The sequence below is a fragment of the Mesocricetus auratus genome, unplaced genomic scaffold (genome assembly GCF_017639785.1).
Source record: "Mesocricetus auratus isolate SY011 unplaced genomic scaffold, BCM_Maur_2.0 Super-Scaffold_4256, whole genome shotgun sequence".
NCBI classification, from domain to species: domain Eukaryota; kingdom Metazoa; phylum Chordata; class Mammalia; order Rodentia; family Cricetidae; genus Mesocricetus; species Mesocricetus auratus.
The window spans coordinates 83,532,104-83,557,828 of record NW_024429182.1 but is presented as its reverse complement, the minus strand read 5'-3'; the positions used below and the strand labels follow the sequence as shown (position 1 = coordinate 83,557,828).

Below are 25,725 nucleotides of genomic sequence, written 5' to 3'. Positions count from 1 at the left end.
TAAGGAATAGTGTCAGAATTTTCTTTTTAGTATGTTTACAAAGAGTTCTACCATTTTTCTGATATTGCATCTTTTTGGGAGAATATAAAAATACTAGTTATTCTAATGACATAGCCTTAGTTAGAAAAATCTCTTTGCAGACTAGAGGGTTAGGAAGAAAAAGGGTCAACTCTGATGATGTAGCTCATAAAGTTTATAAGAGTTTCATTCCATGCAGGGTTCTCAGATCAGAGTTTGCAGTGCAGGGGTGACCATGAGCAGAAATTGCTAACCATGGTACCTAACCACAGTTGAGGTCTGAGAAATTAGCAACTTAGAAAAGTGGATAGCAGGCTGAGCAAAAGTCTCATAAATATTTCAGTTTGGTGAAGATGTTTGTAAAAGCAGATTTTTTTTCCATTTCAATTTTGTAAAAATTCTTAGTGATTTTTTTGGGGGGGATATTGAACTGCTTTTGATTTTAGCCACAATGTATACAAGGGACAATCACATAAAATTGAGCCTAACTGAATTTTCCAAAATTATATAAGCACTTATATTTTATAGTATATTAAGAAATGTGGCATTAGGGAAGATTTTCAGAGATCTACAAGGATGACACTAACTGATAATCTAAGCAACAGTGGAGAGGCTACCTTAAATGCCCTCCCCCTACTATGAGATTGACTACTACCTTCTATGCCATCCTAGAGCTTTCATCCAGTGGCTGATGGAATCGGAGGCAGACACCCACAGCTAAACACTGAACTGAACTCCTGGAACCTAGTTACAGAGAGGGAGGAGTGATGAGCAAAGGAGTCAAGACCTGGCTGGTGAAACCCACAGAAACTGCTGACCTGACTAAGGGGAAGCTCATGAACCCCAGACTGGTGACTGAGAGGCCAGCATGGAACTGATCCAGACCCCCCTGAATGTGGGTGTCAGTGAGGAGGCCTAGGCAATCTATGGGGCCTTGAATAGTAGATCAGTATTTAGCCCTGGTGTACAAATGGACGTTGGGAGCCCATTCCACATGGAGGGATGCTGTCTCAGCCTGGACACATGGGGGAGGGCCTAGGCCCTGCCCAGGAGGATATGGCAGACTTTGAAGATTCCCCATGGAGGCCCTCACCCTCCCTGGGGAGTGGAGGAAGGATGGGGTGAGGAGCTGGGGGTTTGGTGAGGGATGGGAAAGTAGGGGAGGGCGAGGGAACTGGGATTGATATTTCAAGCAAGCTTGCTTCTAATTTAAATTTAAAAAGATAAAAAATTATTTTTTAACTTTATTACTAACACAGCTCCATCCTTGCTAGCAAAGGTTTAAACAACATACTCAGCATTGGAACTTGGGTAAGTGGAACAAGGACATACAGAGATCTGAAGGAGTCCTGGCATATTGCGTAAGCTAGCCTGACATCTATATTCTACTGGCAAACTGAGGTTATAAGGACCTGAAGCTGTTTCCCAATATCATATTGTTTAGTACTGGCACTGCAGGAATCTTCTAGCTTTCACTCAATTTCCAGAATGTCACTGAAAGTAGAAATTGGTTATACAACCGATCTTTGCACCTTCAAAACACATTTCCAGCATTGATTAATTGTTCATTGACCAAACTTATAAACTTCATACTTATTAACTAAGCCTTGTACTGAACACGGGAAGAGCATAAACAAGACCCTCAGAAACAACACCCAGTTTAACGAGAAACTGACACTACCCAGCTGCCTAGAGAGTGCTTGTAAAGTGACAGTTAGAATCCACCGAGAAACACAAACAGGATTTCAAGGAACTCCCTAACAGGGGCACTTGATAACAGAAGCACAGCTTCTCCAAGGAGGATATATCTTATATAAGTAAAAAAGTCTTCTAGGTAGAAAGACTGACAGGTGCCCCCCTACAATAAAAACATCTAGTACTCTAGCTCTGAGGTGGAAATGAAGACAAATCTCTGAGGAAAGTAAAGACCAACGTGTGGGGGCTGCCGAGTGCAGATAGGATGGATGGCAGACAAGGAGACCGGTAGCACAGGTGGGTATAGGCCTGTCTCAGTCCATTTGTGACCATCACCACCACCACAATAACAAAACATGAGTGGGGTGATGAAGAAACAAATGTATTTGTCACTGCTCTGAAGGCAGGGACACCCAAGGCCAAAGCCCTGGGATACTCCACATATGGTAGGAACCTGCTCCTAGAAGACTGTATTCTCACTCTGCCTTTCATAATAGAAAAGTAAGTGTTCTCTTCGGGACTCCTTTTATGAGGGCTCCATTCTCATGGGTCAATCCCCTTCTGCAGATTTGTTTTCTGACATCCCCATGTGGGGATTAAGACTTTCAGCATACAACTTTTGGCGGGGACATCAATATAGAGCCCAATGCCAGGCTACATTCATAATCTAGAATTTATCCCTAAAGACAGGTACTTAGAAAGAGAAGTTAGCTAAAACCAGGAAGCACTGCCTCTTTTCGATGCTATCACCTACCATTCAACAACCTTTAAAATAAAAAGATCAAGAAATCCTCTGAGTAGCGCACAAACCTACAAATTACATCCCTCTAACAATGCTCTTGGGAGTTCGTCTGAATCTCAGGACCAGCCTGAATAAGGTCTTTCTCACCTTTATATCCTAGTGACACTTTCATAAGCAAGTCTGCACAGACTCAGCACAAAGACAATGAGTTCTACAAATCTAACTCAGTTTTAAGGAAAAATGCTTGAGAGTCTTCTGGGATACACACTGGCTGAGATACCTTGTCAGACTCATGCCACAACACCCTTCTGTTTGGGAAGGGAACCATGCTTTGCAGCCAACACGTAAAGTGATGCCAAATTATAATGGGTGGCAACTAGATGAATCTACATTTATCATATTGTAAAAACCATATTTTATACTTGCATCCTATCATGTAAGATCTCCAGTAGAGAATGCCACAGAGAAAGGACACAGGCATCTTTCATTCCTAGTCTATCACTTTCACATAACTATTCTGCCCATCACCTAGTGATCACTACCATTCATTCCAAATGTGATTCAACAACTACATACTTAATACTAAACTAAGGTATGGTACTAAATATTTGGATTTATTGTTTTATTTAATCTCCATTATAATTATATAGGAAAAATAGTTATCTATGTTAGCAACAGTCTCACCTTTAATCCAATTTCTTCTTTAAAAACAAATTGTTTAAAATAACTCAACAGTGACTCACAGTGAAACCCTTATCTGGGTCCTAGCCAACAGACAAAGAGAAGAAGGATTCTGATGTACCCACTGTTTCTGAATTCTCAAAAAGCAAACCACATCTCCAGACAACTGGACTACTCCTTTAAAAATAGCATTTCACAATCTCAAAGTAGTGAAAGAAAAGTTAACAGCACCACCAGCCATCATATATTTAATCTAAACAAATCCCTCTTCAACCAATCTAAGCCTCAGTGAAAGCCCTAGAACAGCCTAGTTCAACAGGGAGAGCAGAACCATGCAGAATGTGGCAGAAACAGGGTAACTCAATAGACAGGGGTAAAAGACCCCAAGCATGTTACAGAAAATGGAAAATCAACACAAAAATCACAGCATAACTTTATACATTCTGAATTCTCTTTGTAGTAGATTCTCCTTGCATGTTATTTCATCTAATAAGGACATAGAGTGGCCTGCCCATGTCTGTCTCAAAAGAAAAGGAAAATTTTCCTTTAAGCATATGTTGCCTGCTAGTAGCTAATGAGGAAAGGAAGGGAAGTCAGCATACTGCTCAATAAAACCAGACACCACCATTACTACCAACAGATTCAACTCTTACTTCCTATTTATCCCCATTTATACCTGAGAGCCCAGACCTAGTGCAGACACAGGTTAATGGATCCCACCCTAGACAACAGAAGTGGGAGATGACTAAGAATGGATAGCATACTGAAGGAAGTGACATTATTTACCTGGCTGATACCCCAAGCCTAGCTCAGTTCTCCAGGCATCCGCTGGGTTCCTCTGCCTACCCAGGAAACCATGCTGTAAAACTGGACAAGTTCAACTATGAAGAGGTGGAAACAGAGGCAGGTAATTAAGAAGCCTGATTTAGTGCTTGTTTAGCAGAGAGGAAAGTATGTCAGTACCAATCATTCCAGACTGCAGTAGCAGTGAGGGGAGAGTTTAAAAATAATTACTTGAACGATTTACAAATACTTTTACTTCTCATAAACCTTCAATGTCAACAGAATGATCCAGGAAATACAGCTGTGGTTTTCTGGAAGGACAGAACTGAAGTCCCTGTTTCAAACATAGAAGGTACTTGTGTGGCTAGTCCATTAGCATTTGAGGTCAAAGAAGCCTGCTTGTGGGAATAGAAGGTGAGAGAAGGAATAGAGGAGGTCAGGAAGCTTTCATTCTATATACTGAGTTCATTGCCAAGTCAGTCTTGCCCTCCTGCATATTTTTATCCTACACTCTTTCCCTTTCTCTTTTCCATTTTGTAAATTAAACTACAATTATATCATTTCTCCCCTTATTCCCTCTAACCCCTTCTGTGAGCTCCCCCTAGCTCCCTTTCAAATTCATGGACTCTTTTTCTTTAATCGTTATTTGTGTGTGTGTGTGTGTGTGTGTGTAGCGTGCGCATGCGTGCGCATGAGCGAGAGAGAGAGAGAGAGAGAGAGAGAGAGAGAGAGAGAGAGAAGGGGGGAGGGAGAGAGAGGGGGAGAGAGAGAGAAAGAATAAATATATACATAGAACCTGCTGAGTCTGTTTAGAGTTTTTGTTTGTAAATATTTTTCAGGGCTGATCACTTGGTATTGAATAACCATTTAAGAGGCCCATCCCTGTGGGCATGTGGCTCATTTTCCTTCTCTCAATAATCATTAACTGCCTGTAGCTCTTCATCTAGGGCTGGGGCCATGAGATCTCCTCAATCCTCATTGGTATGTCACAATTCTACTTACCTTTGTATCTCAAAACAAAATTTGGTTCTCTGTGAGACTTTCCTCCCCTTCTGCTCTACCACACTCACCCCTCTAGCCTTGTGTACTTTATCGACTTTCCTATATTCTTTCCACATCTTTCTCTTCCACAAAATTTCAAACTCATCAAGAAGTGAATGACTTATCTTCTTTAATCTACTTTACAAGTATTTAAGACAGAATCTGTCATTTAATGTCAGCCCTGCTCACACTTGGCCTTTAAACCCCTTTCATTTCCATCGGGGGTCATCTTCTTGGAATTGCTATCATTTTTGCCAATAGCCTTTTCTCCATTTTGCTTTTCCTCCCTTGTTGCAGGAATTCTTTCAGCCAATAGTCTTTGAGGGACCAGCTCCTTTGGGGCAGGGTAGAGAGGCAATGTGTGGCTTGGGATCAAGTGCTGGCTCCCTTGGGTTATGGTCAGAAGGTGGATGGCAGCATCCAGTAACTAAAGGCAGAAGACCTCAGCAGTTCTCAATCTTGTTTTGTCATTTGTGAATGATTCCTCAATAAGTACCTGACTTCCCTTTATTCTGGTCTCTTGTGGACTTCCTAAATACATCTTCACTCCCTGGACTGGCTGGTTTTGTGTGTCAGCTTGACCCAAGCTAGAGTCATCAGAGGAAGGAGCCTCAGCTGGGGAAATGCATCCTTTAGGTCCAGCTACAAGGCATTTTCTCATTTAGTGATCAATGGGGGAGGGCCCAGGCCATTGTGGGTGGTACAATCCCTGGGCTGTTGTTCCTGGGTTCTATAAGAAGACAGGTTGAGCAAGCCATGGGGAGCAGCAAGTCAGTAAGCAGCACCCTTCCATGGCCTCTGCATCAACTCTTGCCTCCAGGATCCTTCCCTGTTTCAGTTCCTGTCCTGACTTCCTTCAATAATGAACAGCATTCTTGAAATTAAGCCAAATAAATCCTTTCCTACCCAACATGCTTTTGGTCATGATGTTTCATCACAGTAATAGAAACCCTAACTAAGACACTCCCCAAAAGGAACCTCAAAGACAGGCCATCTTTGTTTCTGTCTTCCTGAAGCTCTGGACATGCATGATATACTGGTTCTCTGACACAGCAACACTGGGTAGTGTGATATTAGCAGGATCACTGTGATTATCTTCTTGTCTATCCTCTGTACACCTGAGGAAATCTGAAGCCCAGAGGATAAAAGTGGTCTGCTTAAAAATAAAATTCCAGAGCTCAGGCTCATGCCCTTCCCCAACCCTTCATACCACCTTCATGTTTCCATGTCTTCTGTTCTGTTAGGGAAGGGGCTACAAATAGAATTTGTACATTTTATCAGAGATAATTTTATCCTAAAAATACTTGAGAGCTAATCTGTGGGTTCCCAAGAATGATTTATTTTACAGATTTTTAAATATTTGTTTTTAAATGTACATATTTAAAAGTGCCACCACAGTAATTAGGTTAAGGTAATTATAATCATGTTAAGGTATTTTCAGATTTTAAAACTAAAGCTTATGTAATTATAGATAAAGGGGTACAAATGTGTTTCTGGTAGGGGTAGACCTAAGACTTTGCTTGGTCTTTATGTAATAACCCAAAGCAAAACAGAGTAAGTAAGCCATTGTACGCCACTGAATACAAGGACTTGTTGCATTTGATTCACTACTCCTGCAGCCTACTCAAGAAGATAAAGGAAAAAGAATGCAAAGAGTAGCCCAGTGGAGGTCCTCCTGCCTAGTTCTCAAGGATTCAGTAACTTGCTTCTTTGACTTGACTCACAGTGTGGAAGAGGAGAGACCACAAGAAGGAAAAGAGGATACAGGAGAGGTTCAGGGACACCTTTTTAAAAGTCAGACTCCACCAGATGGCAGAGCTTCAAGTCCTCTGCTACAAAAATAATCAGTTAAGATTCATTCTCCCATTACACTGGTTACCTTGGGCTACATTTTAAAAGAGTAGTTCCTCAGATGACTATGCTATGTGGTACAATTTGCTAAGAATAAGCAAAGCACCTCTCTTTTCTCTTCTCTTTTTTTCTTTCATGACGCTAAAGAGAATATGTCAATATATAATGCCTTATTTACAGAAATAAAAGCAAGTCACTGAAACAATTGGTGATTTCATCCATGAAGCAAGCTATTCACAGAGGCGATAATGAGAACAGATGGAAACCAGTACTACAGAAGCAAGCAGCCTGTTTCCAAGAGCTGAGCAGGTAGTGCTGAGAGATCCATTTTTCTGAGTGCAGTAATGTCCCTGTGACTTTCTAATTACAAAGTCAGGGTTCATGAGCAAAACCCCAAACAATTGCATCTCAACTCTATCAAGAGGATGGAAAGACTCATTCATGAGTCTAGAGTTTGGATTAGAAACATAACATTACTTTTCACACACATGGATCTGTATTTTTCAGCCTATGTGTTGTTTTATATAAAAGTGAATTTGCTAATATCTGAGAATGAAGTTTCTTTGTAAACATACAATAAATTCATTCATCCCATCATCCATTCATCCAAAAAATTATTTGTTGTATGACTCTTTAGGTACTAGTAGATTTTAGAAAACCACAAGTGAGGACTGCTTTGGTAGGGAGAGATAGGGAATAGACAGACAAATACACATTCATTTGCACAATTCTGTGGTGATGTTTACTATAAAATATAAAATAACTGGGTGTGTCAACATGCTGGTGGTTATAGTGTTGAGTAGAAAGAAGGAAGACTCAAGAGAAGAGGACTGAATGAAGTGAGGGATGTTGGGGCACAGAAATCTGTCAAGGACAATATGTGGATGGCAGTCCTGTGACAAAGATGTCTTGGGAATCAAAGAGTCCAGTGCAGTACAAGTAAGTTGTACCAGGCACAGAGAAAGGATAATGTGTCAGATAGATAGAAGGCCACATCCCATAGATCTTATATATTATGAAATGGACTTTGGATCCCACACTGCGTTTCTGGGTTTCCAGGAAATACCATGTTAAAACAACATGGCTGACCTGGAAATTCTCAGCAGTACCAACATGGGAATCTGGAGGCAGGCCAGGCTGCCTTGCCTGGGCCCACAATGATTGCCAAGGAACCAGCTGTTGTTGCTTGAAAAATATTCTACAACTGCCTGGCTTTGATGCTCTTCAAATTTCATCTATAATGAATCTTCCAGGCCAATACTAAGTGAAGACAAATATGGGTTACTATATAACTAAATAACATATTTAAATTATTAAAAATATATATCGGAAAACAAAAATTGCATGAACATACAATGTGTTCTAAATGGTACCTTTCTGCTTTAGTTATTGAACAGAACAAATGTTACTAATTGAAAATGAGTGTTTATTATGTAAAATATTGTGCTAGTTTCATGATGAACTTACTTTTTATTTCTCAGTATACTTTGGAAGACTGAGAAGACTCCTACTAAACACAATTCACACCTATAATAAAATCCACAGATTTATTAAAAATCCATTTTATATTAATACTAAAGTAAAATTTGCATTTTTAGAACTATTGAAGGAAAAAGGGATGTATTCTGAACTCACATGTAAGTAATAAGGTAAACGATAAGAAATAATGTAAAATATTCTCTTAATTTTCTCATATTTTCTTCTATACTTTCTTCAAATGCGAGTGAATGTTTTGCCCTATTTCAGGACCAATTCCGCTGTCACTGTTTAAACAGCAAATTATTACTATTGCCAACTGGAGAACTTTGTCATATTTTGTAGTATGTAAATATGCCATCTGCACCTTGCAGCGATACCCATGGTTTACTCTGTAATTAGCAGACAGGGGATACCTTGTATGTGGTGCCCATAGTGAAAAAGCATTCAAATGGTGGATAATAGCACACAACATGCTTTATTGTCAGTAGATACCGATACAAAGCTCAGCAATTTACCTTGAATATTTCTTACAGCAGACTAGCCAGGGAATAACCACACAAAGGGCTGAATATGAAATCTAGAAAAATAAGATTGTGCAAGTTGCTCTGAGAAGCAGGATGGCGGCATGACCAGAGTGCACCTCCTTCAGTCATTACATCTGCTCACTAAACGATCTTAAATAAGCCATCTAGTCTCTTACAGATAGGAAGTGGAGATGTAGGCAGAACATTCTCCACAGGTTGTGTGTGCGATAAACTGAACTCAAGTACTGGAACTTTTTGTTCTTATGGCACACTCTCCTTCAGAGTAGGGCTGAGGCAGGGGCTCAGTGGGTAGAGAACTAGTTTAGCATGCAGGAAGCCAGAGGTGAAGTGGGAGAGAGAGAGGGAGGGAGGAAAAGGAGAGGTGGGGAGAAAGAGAGGGAGAGGACACTATTGGTTGGGGATGTAGCTCAGTGATAGGTGAATACTTGCTTAGCATGTGCAATTCATGTGGATTCAATCCCTAACACTAGGGGGGAAATATCAGAAGTGAAAATAAGCCAACAACAAACTAGGACAACAAAGACTAATCTGACTAGTCATTTGCAAATGACAGAAACACCACAGCTGGAAATGGCTTTGACTAAGGCACTTAGCTGAGCTTTGCTCCAATGAAGCCCCAGAAATAGGTCCTTTGTTAGTCGAAAGGTAAAACATCAGTATTAACAGAATGAGCCCAATCCCTGCACACGCCTTGGCTGTGTTTAGCAATGTCTCCTCCCCACCCATTCCTTTGGGCCAGAATTGGGAGACTTCACACTACAGAAATAAGATGTTCATGCTAATAATCAATGTGGCAAGATTTATAAAAGTTCCCTCCCCTCTGGTGACAGGGAAAACACCTTGCCATTCCCTGGGGAACAGGACTTTGTTGGGTCTTTGTTGTTCCTGTCTATTCTTAGAATGAGAAAGGACTTTAAACATTCAAAGTCCTGGTATTTTGGAAGGCATTCTGACTCCATGTCTTCTAAGCCTACTGTAACACATCCAGAAAACACTCTACTCCTGATGTGAAAGCATAGCTTTGGTTTGTTAAGATGGCATCCTTCCAGTGGACCATGGAATATTTATGTCTCTGTGCAGTTCTTTGAAGGAACGATCTTATGGCTTTGTGTCTGTCTTGGGTCAGAGGTTCACATTAGCATTTCTTTATGTCATCCCTTATATGCTGTGTGATAATCTACAACATAGAAAGATGAATCATAAAACAAAGTGACTATTTGACTTCAGCAACTAGTTCTAATTAATCAAAGATTCCTAGCCTCATCTCAGCATGAAATGCTATGTGGAAAGTATGAGAAGAACAAAGCATTTTGTCAAGTAACACACCTCGTGACATAAACACATATGTCTCTTAAAGGAAATTTTATCATTTCCACATTATCAGCACACAAAAGGCACATTCTTGTCGCAGACCTGGTGTGACTGTGGAGTCATCATTGTTGGAAACAAGAGCCTGATTAGGTTCCCACACAGATATGAATAGACTTTCCTTTTTTTTTGTGAAATAGCTGCTTTTATTCCTTTTCAAACAGACTGCTAATTGTCACCCTAAAAACACTGAATTGTGCTCAGGCAACATTTGTTTCTGCTCTTTCTTCCTGTCTTTTTAGAATCAGCCAATAACATTACTGAACCTTCTGGTTGGTCTTCTTCTGGTGAGTCTGAGTTAATCCACAGCTGTGTGGATGTGGGAAAGGTACACAGCAGGCCACGGCTGCTGGGTCTCTAGTCTGCTAATAAAGTGCACAGTCTGCAGGACAGATGTTAGGGGGATCTGTTAAATAAGTCAGTGACAGAGATCCTGACCTCTGCCAGGGAACATTTTATTATTCCAGAAAGAGGCATAATTACAGCATATTGACAATGAGAAGAACCGTAGCCTTTCTTTATAGATTTAACTTCTTGTTACATGTTTTGGGTGGAATAAGAGTATCTGGGCCCATTCACTGAGAAGCAGTTTGATTGGGTTGAGCACAAACTGCAGATTATGGGATTTCCCCAAATCCCCAGGAAATGGCTAGACCTTGGCTTTGTGTCAATCTTCCACCGTGTTGTTTATTCAGCGTGTATCGTTACATTGTTTGTACAGTGTCACTTGCCACAGGGCACCATTGTTCTGAAGGGACTATCAATCTTACCAAAAACAGTTCCCTAACTATTAAATTCAGTATAATGAGAAATATAAACTAGAGATCAAATTTACAGAAGAGTATCACACACTTAAGTTGCTCACTAGACCTTATATTGCTTTACTGTCTCTGGTGTGAGTAAAATCATGTCTACTATAGGCATTGCAGATCCCTTCATGTTGATAAAAGGCCTGCTGCTTTCTGACCCCATGCTGACCTCTCCAGTCTCACCTCTGATTGCTCCTGCACTCTCAACCTGGATCAAATACTTCTAAAGGTGCCACGCTGCCTGCTGCTATAGTACCCATGTCTCCATGCTGCTCTGTTTGTCTGGGAATCTTCTCTAGGCCTCTGCCATTGCACATCCTTGCCCACATTATCTTTCCAGGAGTCAATACTGCCAGCATCTCACCCAGGAACTTTGCCAAAACGCCCCCAGGCAGAGCTAAGTACTTCCTCCTCCCACAGTGCTTTCAAACTGGGAACACATCTATTTTAACAATTATTACATTGCTCCGCTAGATCATGAGTCCTTAGAGGGCAAGGGTTGAATTGTATTGATCTAACTATATCCCAAATAGAAAAGGGTGTTTACTATGTAGTAGACATTTAATAAAAAATTAGGAAATTATTGTATAAGTGAACTAATTATTTATCATTTCTACCAGCACTATAATAGGGTCTTATTTTGGTATTTTTAATGGATAATCTTAATTAGGTTGGTACAACCAAATGCAAATTCTCCCCCACAATGCACACACATACACACACACAACAATAACCTAGTATCTATATCACCCAAAATAGGTAACAATATAAGGTATGCTGTCTTCTTCGCTATCTTTCTCAGTTCATCCAACACTTGTCTATATGAAGCAAAGGGTTTGCTTTTTGATTGGTACCTATACTTCTCTGTACCTTCACCCAGACCACTGATAAGCACTGCAGCTTTAGGAAGCTAATACATCTCTTTGGACCTCAATTTCTGCAACTATAAAATCAAAATAATCATATAGCACTTGGCAGTGTGCAAAGCACTTTCCACAGAATTTTCTTAACCCCACTGGCATCATTCCTAAAGCCACTTAACAGAAGGATTTGGGCATTGGGAAGGTTAATTTGCCCAAGTTCAAGTAACAGGCTAGAAGTAGGATTTGGCAAATGAGCCTACGGTCAAGACCTTTTTATCTTTCCAGAAATGACAATCTGTGGCTTACTATTGACTTGTGAAATTTTCTCTTTCTGTATCTTTGGCTGTTGTTGTTGTTGTTGCTGTTGTTTTTAATCAGTAGGAAATCAAAAGTAAAGTACTTTAATTGCCAACTGGCTGTAATTCTTACTACAGTGCACTGTGTGGAAATTCACAATTTTTGAAGTCAGGAGCAGCAATATCAAATATTTCTCAGTGCCTAGGCTGGCCTTGAACTCACAGAGAACTGCCTACCTCTGCCTCCCAATTGTGGGGATTAAAGGCATGTACCACTTCCACTCAGCTTTTAACTGTGTAGCCTAGGCTGGCCTTGAACTTGTGGTCTTCCTGCCTCTGCCTCCTTCAGCAAATCCTACCGATAAGCACCTCAAATAGTTTTATAAATAGGTAAATACTCATAACAAATGAACACTCCTGTGCTATCTATTCCCATTACTTTAATCATTGCTCATTACTTGATTGCCTGCATGAACTATAAGAGGGCAGAGAATTGCTTAATTTGATTTTTTAACTTAAGGACATTGGACAAGACTTAAAAATGCTTGTTAAATGAATAAATGGATTAGAATATAAGTACAAAGATCCAGAGGCAAAGGATACTGAGTATCTAACCATCTATCAGACCTTGTGCTCCTATGGCTTCCTTTATTTATTTATTTTTTCATGGCCACCCAATAGGAGATGGGAGTCCCACTTCTCAGGTGAGGAGAACAGGATTTAGAGGAAGTTAGTAAGTGGTCACTTAGTTCTTTTAGGGATCTTGTGGAACTAACAGGTACTATTTTCCTCCAAGCCACTCACTAAGTGACAGATCGGAAAGTAAGGAGAGAGAGCGAGTCAGGGCTGGCAAGTTGACCCACAGGTACAGCAACAGCTGCACAAGCCTGGCAACCTGGGTCAGATCAAACTTCCAGAGCTACAGTGGAAGGGTGAAAGAAAAGATTTCTCAAAACCTTCCCCTGAGCGCCCCACATAGGACATAGCATGCATATGCCACTTCTGCTTTGTGTACTTCTGTGGATTATAAATGAATAATTTTTTAAAGAGAGAGCAAGCCAGCTGCTACACAATGGGCAATATACAATTTCAGTCACTGGTCTCATAGTGAGGTCAGGAAACTTTTACAGATGCAGGTGTAGAACCCATAGGTTGTGGCTTCACAGAGGGAAATTCTAGGGGACTGTCTTGTTCTGCAACTCCTAAATGTCTTTTTTTGAAGATCACTGGTGAGTGGAAGGGAAACTGTAGGCCTCCACTATCTGAACAAAGCTTCTCTCTTTTGTGCTCCCCCTCCCTGCTCTGGTGCTATGTCTGAGCCAATCCCATAGTTATACACTGTGTGGGGACTGTTCCCTGGGGTGTATGTAAGCAGGTGTCTGTCACCCCCACCAGGAGGGGTGTCTTCTTGTTCTTGTTCTTGTGGAGTTGATCTGCTGACAGTAGAAGCAGTGAGAACCCTAGACAGCATTTCTCCTTTATTTTAAAGTTTGAGTTTTTTTCTTTATTTGCTTTTCTCTCCAAGCAGGCCAAGTAATAATCTACTGGGATGTCATGCCAAAGCACTTTTCCTACCGAGTTTTGAAATGGGGCCTCAGAGAAGGAGTTTGATACAATTCAGTGACTGAAGCCATACCTTTGTCCATTTGAGCATTAAATGGCCTGTTGCAATATAGCTTAGTTAAAGGGAAATTCAGAAAAGAGAACTTTCTATTTTTTTTTTAATTTCTTTCCCAGTTGACTAGAGTGGGACTTTGAAAATGGAGCTCTTACACTTTCCCCAGCCTCTCACAGTGTTAATTAAATACAAATCACTTAGAATGGGGGCGGTTAACCCAGAGTAGAACAATGTTTCTCTCCAACACATTCCTGTGAGCACAGATGTGGTGATCTGTTATAAGACGACTACCCAGCCCAGAGGTATAACTGATGAAAAATTATAAGAGGCAAAGCAACATAATGTGACAACTGTTCGTAGAAAAAACATTTTAAACTACCCATTTCCATATCCATTGTGCTTAAGTAACACATATCATAAAGGAAATTGGTGTAACAGATGGTTTCGGAGTTAGGGAGCCAATGCAGAGTAGTTTTCACATGGATGCAGTAAAAGCTCCATGTAAGCCAGCTGGCTCCTTACCTACAAAGTCTACTTTCCCCTCAAGTTAGAGAAATTTCCCCAGCACTTCACTACAAGTATCAGCATATTTTCTCCTTATGTCAGACGCCGTGTCGTCTACAGCGTCAACTGGACAAGTTGCCCAAACTCTAAAAATGGAGCTTGCTGAACCGGCGCTTCTGTCCCGGCCACTTTAAATTAGAAAACTCTTCAGCTGCTCCACTAATGGTTCTGGAAGTTTCATACACTGTCTGGATCTATTTGTAAATTAAATCGTTTAAAATAAAGCTCTTTAATACTCCATAATCAGTCGTGTCTCTCGGAACATGACTTTACTGCGAATGTTCCTTCCTGACTCCCCTATTGTCCCGAGGTTCCCGGGAAAGAGGCACCCAAGCGATAATTCCGCATTATCGCTGCTCCAGTGCACTAATCGCTTGAAGAGGAGCAGAGGCTCGGTGCTCTCTGCCCTGGCTCCTGAGGCCTCCGGGCCCCAGGCAGGCATGGCGACCCAGCCACAGCCAGATGTCAGCAGGCGCTCACTCCAGTATGGTCAAACATCTGCTTCCTCTGCAGGAGAGCAACCTGCTGAACACAATCTGAGGGCTGTGCACGCAGGGGAGGTAGAAGGGGGGTGGCCAAGGGCACAGCCCCCAACTCCTCTAGGAGACTCATCAAAACGCTGAAACTATAAGACAGCCCCAGAAACTCTCCAAAGGAGAGAGCTCCATGCAGCAGAAGCATTCAAAGAATTTCCTCAGAGGAAAGAATGCTAAGGAGTAAAATGGGTTTCCTCGCGGTCGTTCTCAGTTTTGTTCAGTTCTTTTCAGCTTAAAGTTTCTTTTACACAGCTGGGAATTTGAAAAAGTATGTAAACTCCTTGGGGTGTGGAGAAGACCACATCGACTTTGAAAAATGTCCCCGCTACGATCTAATTAAATCGGCTTCCATTTACTTACATGCTACGGTAAGAGAGGGTGGGTATATTGTGTAAGGAGCTCCTAAGGGCTGTGAGCTCTGCCAGTGCTGAGCTTCCCACTGTGGCTCCACTAGTCATCCGAGAAGCCTCACTGAGAAATAAATTCTAAAATACACTCAGCCACCCACTAGAGTCCCACCTTGTCAGTAGATAAGGAACCTGGTCCAAGCCTCCTAATTCATCTGAGCTTTTATTTCTCTGTTAAACGTATGGGGATAATATTAAAACCATTTCTTACAAAAGCTAAATATAAGTTACTTTTTAAACCAGAAGATAGGTTCTATGTAAGTATATGTATGTTTACTTGTATGCACATATTCAATATCACAATATTCTGTCAGTGTACAATTAGCAAGGAAGTGATGGGTTTCATTTTGACATTTTTATGGACATACATCATCACATCTGTTTTTTATTTAATGATGTTCACAGCTAGCTTTTGCTTTGCTTTGTATCAGAAAGGAATTCAGGTTTCCTTTGTATCATTTATTTAATACACCAGATATAGGTCCTCTGCCAAGAATGGCTCATTCATACTACTGGCTCTAAGGAAAAGTGCCCATTGTAAAAGCTAATGACCAGCTTCCATAACCTCATCAAATTTCATATTCACATCACTGTCATAGATGTTTATGCTGTCGAAGCAAAAATTAACACTCCCTTATTGAAAGCTAAGCATCTACTGTGCTTAATTCCACTGGGAGAGCTGAGGCTGCTCTCAGCAGCACTGGCTGGCTAGTATAAAACCTTCAGTTTTAAGGGTCAGAGAAAAGCAGACTGAGGACAGAACAATCAAATGGATCTTCCTATGTAACAATCTGCACATGTCTGGGTGGACAGATACATGGACGAGGAGTTGATTTCTGCCACAGTGAGCATTTACTAGGTCTTGTTCTTTCCTCCATTTTCTCTTTCTCCCACCAGAATGCAAGCTCAGTGAGGGCAGGGGCTTTGTGGCATCTACTGATACCTCCTGGCATCTAGACTCTTTTATCAAGCTCCACACTGCTGATGGTGTAGGCAAAATGTGCCTCTGTTGCACATGCTGTCTAATGTATTGCAGTATCTTCGGGATTACTTGTCTGGTGATCTCTTCCTATCTGATGCCACAGTTATCTCATTGGCCTCTGCCAATCAAAGCAAAGTGTCTCCAGATACTGGTAATCAAGACTTCAGGAGAAAACTGCCCTTAGTTTAAGACTGCTATCTAGAATAGTATGTGGTACACAACAGACATTGAGTAAATAGTGACAAATGGCCAAATCACTAAATTTCTTATGTTTGGATTTCCTTACAATCTTTTTTTTAAAAGACATTAGCTATAGAACAGTTTGAGTCTGACTGTGAAATTAAGAAGGCACAGAGATTTTTCCACATCCCAGCCCTTTTATACACATGGTCTCCTCATTATCAACATCCCCACCAGAGCGGAACAGGCAGTGAGGATGAGCCTACATGAACTTTCGTGTTCAGTTATAGGAGGATCACTTAGTGTCTCACATATTCTGTAGTTCCACAAAATTTGAGTTTCTAGTCTAGTATTTTCACAGTTCCTGAAATATCATGTCCCATCTAGTCCTCTTTACCTCAAACCTTGGAAGCAACTGTTTTCACACACAAATTTTTCAAATTTGATAAGCCTAAATCACTTATAAACTCTCTTAAAGATGTATTTTGACACAACTCTAATGATACAATACACAGGGTTTTATATTTTAGACAGGGTTCATGAAGTTCTGACAGAGCTAAAATTTGCTATGTGGGCAAGGCTGGCCTTGAACTCCTGTTCCTGTAAAGTGCTGGGATTACAGGCGTATGCCTCTCTGGCCAGCTCAGTAAGCGTTAATTTTAATTGTCAACTCCAAGAATATTTTCTTTTTTTTTTTTTTTTTTTTTTTGGTTTTTTTCGAGACAGGGTTTCTCTGTGGCTTTGGAGGCTGTCCTGGAACTCACTTGGTAGTCCAGGCTGGACTCGAACTCACAGATCCACCTGCCTCTGCCTCCCGAGTGCTGGGATTAAAGGCGTGTGCCACCAACGCCCGGCCCAAGAATATTTTCAAAATTTAATTCTCATTGGTTCTTTAAGACTTTTAGGCAGGATGGTAGTGTTATGTACCTTTAATCCCAACACTTGGGAGGCAGAGGCAGGTAGATCTCTGGGAGATCCAGGCCAGCCTGGACTATATAGAGAAACCTTGTTGAATTTTATACACCATGTTTTGATCATATTCACTCCTCCCCCAACCCCTCCCAAATCCACCCTGCCCTACTCACTAGTAAGATGTAGTAAGATGGGTTTTAAAATATGATTTACTTCATTATTTAACTCAGATAGATATGTAAATTAGTAAAGAGTTGATAGGCAAACCCAGTAGAATTTCTAGAAAACAAAGAGTTCTCTTTTTAACTGGATTTAAATGAGCACCGTATGCTAGCACATTGCAGGGGATGAGACAGTCAAATAACATGATGTGTCTTAAGTATTGCTCTCCATATACATGTCCTTTACTTTTGTTTTCCCTCATGCTGCTCAAGGTCACTTCCTCCAGGGGAAACACTGACACAGCACCAAGGAGCAAGGTCTAGATTAAGTTATATAAATTGAGATGGTTTCAAACAGGGGTGGGTGAACTATTACAAAACTTCCTTGAACTGACAATTGGGTGGATTCTTACAAACCTGCAGACAAGTAGCATATGAATTCTCCCATGAGTAAAAGAGATAGGTAGATCTGGGAGGGCTAACCACAACATGTCAGCCCCAAGTGAGAAGTTTTGCAGTGCACTTGGGTTATGTCTGGAAGCAAAAGCTCTGAGCTCCTTCCAGTGATGGGGGTTGTCCTTCTGTATATATGTTTCTCTTATTGGTTGATGAATAAAACAATGATTGGCCAGTTGCCAGGCAGAAAGTATAGGTGGGGCCATGAGATGAGAATTCCGGGGAGAGGGAGGCAGAAAGAGGTCTCCATAGAGACAACATGTAGCTGCTTGAAGGAGCAACATGCTGGAGCATTCTCCCGTATAAGACCACATGGAAATACTTGGATTAATAGAAATGAGCTAATAATTAAGAGCTAGCAAATAAAAAGCCTGGGCCATCAGCCCAACAATTTATAGTTAATATAAGCATCAGTGTGTTTATTTGGGGCTAAATGGCTGCGGGACCTGGTGGGACAGAACCTCCATCTACTTTTCAGCTTCTCTGTCTCTTCTATTTAAATATCACTAAGAAATGTTTTAATCTTTTTTTTTCAAGACAGGGTTTCTCTGTATTGTTTTGGAGGCTGTCCTGGAACTGGCTCCGTAGACCAGACTGGCCTCAAACTCACAGAGATTCGCCTGCCTCTGCATCCATCCGGATTGCTGGGATTAAAGACGTGCACCACCAACACCCAGCAAAATGTTTTAATCTTGATCAGTCTTATTTGTTACTTGACAGATAAGTTTGTGATATCATTTTCCAATATAAATTTCCTATTGACTGTACTTACTCATTCTGTCATTGAAAACTGAGGAAAGCCTTTTCTGCCACAGAATGTTTGCTTCCAAAGTTTCTAACACATTCTCAGTCATGTTTTGCCTCTAATTCTAGTATATAAATATGTAGATAATACCAATCCAAAATGCTACAAAGTCTATTATCAATGATATGGAAGATATATTATTGTCTACTTACATGCAAGGACAACTGTCCTTCAGTATCAGTGGGGGATTTGTTCTCACCTCATAGTACCTAAATCTCTGGATGCTCAAGACCTTTACATATCTTTCTGTATTCAATCTTGTATAACACCTAATGCAATGTAAATGCTATGCAAACACTTGCTATACTGTATTATTTAGGGAGTCATGACAAAAATAACCTGTAGACATTCACTAGAGATACAATTTTCAAAACATTTTCTCCCCATGGATGGTTGGATTCATGGATTGTAGAACCCACAAAAAGTAAGGGCTGACCATTTTTACATAGTGGGAGTTTCTTGATTATGGAGGGACCAGTGAAGATGGAGCTGAATAACTCCTGGTGGGGGTGGGGGACTCTTCACATTAGTAGAGATGAAGGACTGCACAGTTTTTGCATTTCCAGGGCTTCAACTATCTATCTCTGAAGATATAATCCAACACCCCAAAAATCAAATAACAAATGAAAGGTAACAAACACAGGGTTTATGAGAAAAGATCCAACTCTCTCAAACTCCTGGCACTTCCTTAAAACTAAGTGAAAATCAATAATCCAAAAAAAACCTCTTTTACCCAATGTTTGATTATTCATCACTGAGGAAGAGTACAAATTTTGACTTTGCCAACCACAGTAACCAGTAGGATTTCTAAGGAATGGAGAATACCTCTGCATCCTCCTTTAACTTGTTTTTGTTTCCCCCCAACAGGATTCCCCACGAACATGTACTTTTTATTACAGAGACATCTGGATATGAAGGCTTGTTTACCTGCTCCCACAGACAGAGCAAAAGGCTAAACCTTTTTAGAAAAGTTTTGAAGAAGGTTAGACCTGATGGCCATGAAAGATGAAATTCATTCATTCATCCATCCATCCATCCATACATCCATCCATCCATACATACATTCATTCACTCAAACACAATACCAGGAAATGTTGGATATTTTACATTAAAAAAAGAAAAGAAAGCTCAAACCTGGGTTCACTGCCTGACAGTCCTGTCTGTTAGATCTGAGATACCTGGTGATGCTGGAAAGATGTTAATCATTGCCAAATTTGGGAAATATGGTAGCAGCTTCATGATCCTACATGCTGTCCATGGCAACTCTGAGAATACATATTATACTTTTTTCACTATTGGAAGGCTGACAAAGAAAGAATTTGGAAAATAGTGCTAAGCAAACAGCAAATAAGCCATGGTAGGGACTAGAGCTCAGTGTCTGTTAGTTCAAGGCACATTGGATCCAGCTGCTATGGTTCTCTCAAGTTTTAGTACCTCCTGAAAGTCAAGAAAAGAAACTGAGGGGTGGAGGTAGGATGATTAATAAGAGGCAAGCATTGCTCCTCTAAGCACAGCTCCTTGGTTGGTATCTTCAAGACAACTCCTTCTCTCCACTGGGTGGGTAGTACTCTCCTCCACTCTGATAATTCTGCATTAACTTCCAAGCCCATCCAGGAAAGCTAAACCTCCCACCCCCATCCCCAGCATGAGGCAGGTTTACAATTGCAAAGAAGAAGACAGGGTCCTAGCAGCTGCAGAGCTCCTAAACAAACAGAACAGCCAACAGATGAATCTGAAGCTAAATTAGCAATGGATCCTCTCCCACACAAATGAACATTGCCTCTCTTGCCACATGAAGCAAGTGTTGTTTAAATAAAGAACGTGTTCCTTTTTATTTTAGCAAAACTTTCAATGTGCTCCTCCATCTTTGTAAACTTGGTAAGACTTTCCTTTAAGCCATTCAGAATAACCAACAAACATGAAAACCTAATTCTATTGATATTTTTTTGAATTTCTACACCCAATTCCTTCATTTAGGCTACTACCCATGCTACCACTGTAAGGACCAGTTTGTTAAAATATGTTCCAAGGCAAGCTTGGTGGGCTTTGAGTGCTGGGAAATCCTTCTCGGGGGCTAATGAAGACAGAAACTCTGCCCGTGACAATATTAAGTTTGTTTCCTCTGGTGATTCAGAGAAGTGAGCAATCTGTCAGCAAGGCATTGAGGGAAATTACTTGTCTTGGAGGAATAACTGCTGACAGTCACTTTATCTCAGGGCTGACCCAAACATCTCCCCACTGACAAACAAATCACTGTCTAACTTTGAAAAGGTAGCTAGCTGTTTTTTTAATTTTGATTGCTCTTTCCGAATCTTTTATATAAATACTCACTCCCACCATTTGTTGTATTTTTAAGCTGGTAGCAGATGTATGAAGCAGTGGATGTGGAAGGGCAGGCTTGGATTCATAAGGAAGAAAACATGATAAGAAAAAGAAGTGTGAGGCTTCAAGACTGCACATGACGAGGCGGGAAGCCGACTCGACATTAAGACTGGCAGCATTACCAGTGACTGACTGGGTGAGTGAACACATTACCCACACAGTACTGTAGAAATTAATTTTCTTCAATAAAATGATTTTTAAGGATCATATATTTCACAATCTAAACATATGTCACTGTTTCATAAACAAAATAAATGGATTAAAATAATACATTACCAATATGCTGACATGTGGAGATATTTTAATTAGAAATTCTTAAGCTGTGTGGTGTTTAACTGCTGGATTTGCCGAAGAGAAGCATGCGTCATTTAATAAGAAGGCAAGAGGCACAGGTGTATCACTTTGCATATGGTACCAGATTGTGTTTAATATAAGCTACAACTATGAGACAACATTGCTCCTATTTAAAAGCAAAACAAAGCAAAATTACCCTAGGATTTATCATAATGATAGTAACTACATGAAATGAATCAATATCCTAAATACTTTAAAATAAAATAAAATCCAGAAGTCAGGTGCTGAGACAGTATTTTCTTCAGACAGAATCTAACATCGTATCTATTTAAAGGCCATATTTACATGACCACCTCATTATTCTAGTCCCCTTTCCTGAACGTTCTTTTTGACTTACTTAAGGACCAGTGCTAACATAGCTACGGAAAGCAAATGGCAAGTGGTCCAGAAATGTATACGGTGAGAGCCCCGGAGTAAGTAGCAATATAATATATTGTTTACTGTGGAAAGTGCCCTCTGTTCTGGAAAGGTCAAAGGCATTGTAACCTTAGAGTTACAGTTTCCGATTGTTCCCAGGGTTAAATACATTATCAAAATTAATGATTCGAGCCCCTCAGCCTTCAGATATATGAGTATTCATCCCTCCATCTGCTTAACTGTTTAACTAAAAATAGCACCTTTGGCCCCCTCTCTCCTGATATTGTGCTCCTGAGGCAGAGAGAACCAGGCCTTAGATCAGAACAGCTTTCAGTGTCTTCCTTAATTTAAAGACAAACTGGAATATGCTAATGTCAGAAGGGTCGTTCGATTTTTCCACTTAATGAAAACCTTCAGACTTTAGAGTATAGCTAGTGCTGCTAAAGTAGCAGACTTACTGACATTAGAAATGACAACTTCTGAGGTAGAGAAAGCAATTCTTGAGCAATGCATTGGTTAAAGGACAGTATGCTAGAATGTCCTCCTCCCAGGAAGGTCTGTGTGTAACAAAAGCCAGGCACTATCACAGTTTCTCATGACCCCAATTATTGACAGAACCATGGCATTTTAGCTTACTAAAGGGAGGAAGAAAGCTCCAACTTAAAGAGATGATAAGTTAACAGCAGCAAAGCAAGCTATTATTAAGGTTTGCTCTAAATAGTCTAATATTGCTCTAAATATTACTGTCCAGTAGTTTAGATATAGGTCTGTACTGTGTCATTTAATGATGTCTCAATAAAAATGCCATGCTCAGGCCAGGAAACCTGAGAAATCTGCCTTTCATACAAGTGTAACCAGTATAGTAAAGAAATAAATATCAAAGGTTGTTGACACGAAGGAACATAATTTTTTGATGGAAAAAAAAACATATATCCTTCCTCAGATACAGATCTAACCTATGAGGTATACACCTCTATATGTAAACAATTGTAAATGTGAATATAATGTAACATTTAGAAAGGAAACCAAGAGAGGGTAATACTGGGCAACAAGGAAAGACAGAACACAGGCAAAGGACACACACGTTGTGAAAGATGACATAAAACTAGTTGTTTTCTAGTTTCAAATCTGTTGGAGTCTTTTTTTCTTTTTGTGGTAGATAAGTGCATAAAATATAGTCAACAGTGAAAGTGTAAAACCCTAATCGAAGCTCAAATTGCCAATATAGCTCTGCAGAAATTCATTGAGATTCAGGCAATTTGTGAGTAGCTTACTTAAGCCAGCTGTGTGATGTTTTCATTTGTGAGTTCATTACAATAAAGAGGTTTCTTTATAATGAATTTTCTTTTTTCAAGACAGAGTTTCTCTGTGTAACCCTGGCTGTCCTAGAACTCCCTCTGTAGACCAGGATGGTCTCAAACTCACAGAGATCCACTTGCCTCTGCCTCCTGAGTGCTGGAATTAAAGGTATGCATCACCACCATCCAACTTACAATGAGTTTTTTAATTAAATAAATAAAATTTTAAAATGGAGGGAGGAGAACATAGTAAAAATAAAATCCCAGTATATTCTCAGATACACTTAAACTACAAAGTTATAAAAGCTCTTGCATAGAATGGGTTTGCTATTTGGCCCAATTAAAGTGACAGACATGTGACATCTGCCTAGCTTCTAAGCCAACACCTTGATGACTCTGGGAAGCTATGACACCCCTGTATATGACCCCAGAAGCCATTTCTGACACAGCAAGCATTTGTGCCTGTGAGGAGGATATCAGAGTAAAGCATGAGGTAAAATGAGAGATTTGGTGGAAACCTAGTTACAGGAAGGAGGAAGGGACAGAAGGAAGAATAGAACCAAAGACAAAGAGCTTGAGCCAAGATCATCTGCTTTCCCAGTCTCCCAGGCACTTTATAGCTCTGAGGGCTTCCTGTCTTGAGTGGGTCAGCTTGCTACTTACCATCGCACAGAAAGGCTGCCCCCATCTCCACACACCTCTCTTTAGTTCTCTAGGTCGAGCCGATTTTCACACTGTCCAGGAACATGGTGGCATTTCTACAGCCAACAGAAGGCCTTTGAAAAAAAGTGTCTTCTGGCTATGTAGAAGACATCAGGCATTGTGCTGGTATGTGTCTAGTCATGTCACAGTAGAAACCCCAGTGCTCCTGCCCCAATCCCTATGAAGTGACAGACAGTACTGCAGTTCATCCTCAGGCCATTTCAAGGTGGCCTTTTATCTTGTCCTCCTCCTTCTTAGGTGTGATCACCCCATCATTTGCCATCATTTTCCAAATAGGTGGATTGAAAAGTGGCAGAGGAGATCATGTCAAAGGGTCACAGATTACTGATGTATCTACACAGATGGGACCAAATAGATACAGTGAGAGTTTTTCGAGGAGAGGAATGAGAAAAGTTTCCCACCTTGGTTAGAATATAAAGTTTAGTATTTGGTCTCACCCAGAAAATTAATCTTTTTTTTAAAAAACTCATAGCTACCTGGCAACCCTCCCCTATCTCGGACAGTTCCGGAGAGGGACACTAATGATTGATATAGGAGAGGGATTCGGTGTGACACTACAGATAAGAGGGCTGATTTCTTGTTGCAGAGGACTTCATCTTCTAAAGGAACAGACACAGCAGAGGCATGAATTCCCCACAACACAGAAGCATATTTCTTGGTTAAACACTTTAAGGACCCCTAGGAGACTTGTGGGCTTATCCAGGCCCAGGCACCCAATTTCAGGCAGTAAAAACAAAGTTAGGAAACGAGTTCAGACAGGGTTAGTAACTGTGATAGTCACCCCAGAGTATTTAACAGCTGTGGTAGGCTCTCTGGACCTCTCTGTCCCTCAGCTATAGAACTATACAGTCAGAATCAGGGCTTATCAATGTTACAGGGGAGTATAAGGTAAAATGGAAATGATCATTAAAGCATTTGTTAAACATATCACAGCATTATACATGGGAACGGGTAAGAGTGTGGAAAGGCAGTTTTGAAGCTACTCACAAGAACACAGAATATAACCTAGTTTAAGGACTTCTGGTTAGGTTTTGCCTTTTTCTCTGAGGAAAAAGGAATAAAAGAAAAGCCTCCTTAGGAATGAGGAGAAAAAAAGATTGGCTTTAGCACTCAGGCTGTTTGCCACTTTTCAGAAGGTCTAGAATATTCTGGAACCATCGAGTCCCCCACCCAAAGAAGCACCAACAGAAGCATTCGTACCTCAATCTGTTTGTGGTTGTAAGAGTGGCCACCACCATGTTCAAAGGTGTCCAAATTCCTGCCAAAACGGTCACTTATGCCCTTTAGCCTTGGGTTAATTTGTGGGTGGGAGACATGACCCTTCTGTTTAATGGCATATTCAGAAAAAAAAAGACAAAACATACTGTCAGAACTCAAGAAACAACACGGAATTCAATGCAGGGTATAGACTACATCAAAGAATGGAACACAGTCCTAGAACCAGCCTCTCTGTTTTACAGAAACTGGTCAGAGGAGGATCCAGTGAGTACTTCCTCCTGCCTCTAAATCAAGAGGGAACACACAGCACAGCTACACAGCTGGGCCAGAACTAGAGAAGGGTTACCAGTGCCATAGCTCCCTTTAGATCTTCCCCTGCTGCTAGGAGCCCAGTGTTAGGGGTGTGTAAGGCAAATGTCTGTGAAGAGAAGAAGCTGGCCATCCTGCTGGCAAGATGTCCTTGTCCCTGGTACCTCTAAGGCAGACAAGTTTATGCTGCCAAGGTGAGGCTTGTGACAGAAACTCCTTACTGACCCAACTGAAAATGCTTAAAGTGTTATGGGTTTTTTGTTTGTTTGTCATTGTTGTTACAACAGTGGCA

The 25,725-nt window shown here is 40.7% G+C and overlaps 1 protein-coding gene across 14 annotated transcripts in view; it reads right to left on the bottom strand.

Moving 5' to 3' along the window:
* Sox6 (SRY-box transcription factor 6) overlaps positions 1–25,725 on the bottom strand; it is a 540,675-nt gene that overhangs the window by 81,718 nt on the left and 433,232 nt on the right. For 11 of the 14 annotated variants that reach the window (XM_040755979.1, XM_040755976.1, XM_040755989.1 and 8 more), the window contains one exon: positions 25,107–25,229. The exons of the other annotated variants lie outside the window; for them this stretch is intronic. In XM_040755979.1, the coding sequence (XP_040611913.1) occupies positions 25,107–25,229 (123 nt within the window). The remainder of the gene's footprint in view (positions 1–25,106; positions 25,230–25,725) is intronic. 14 annotated transcript variants of the gene reach the window in all.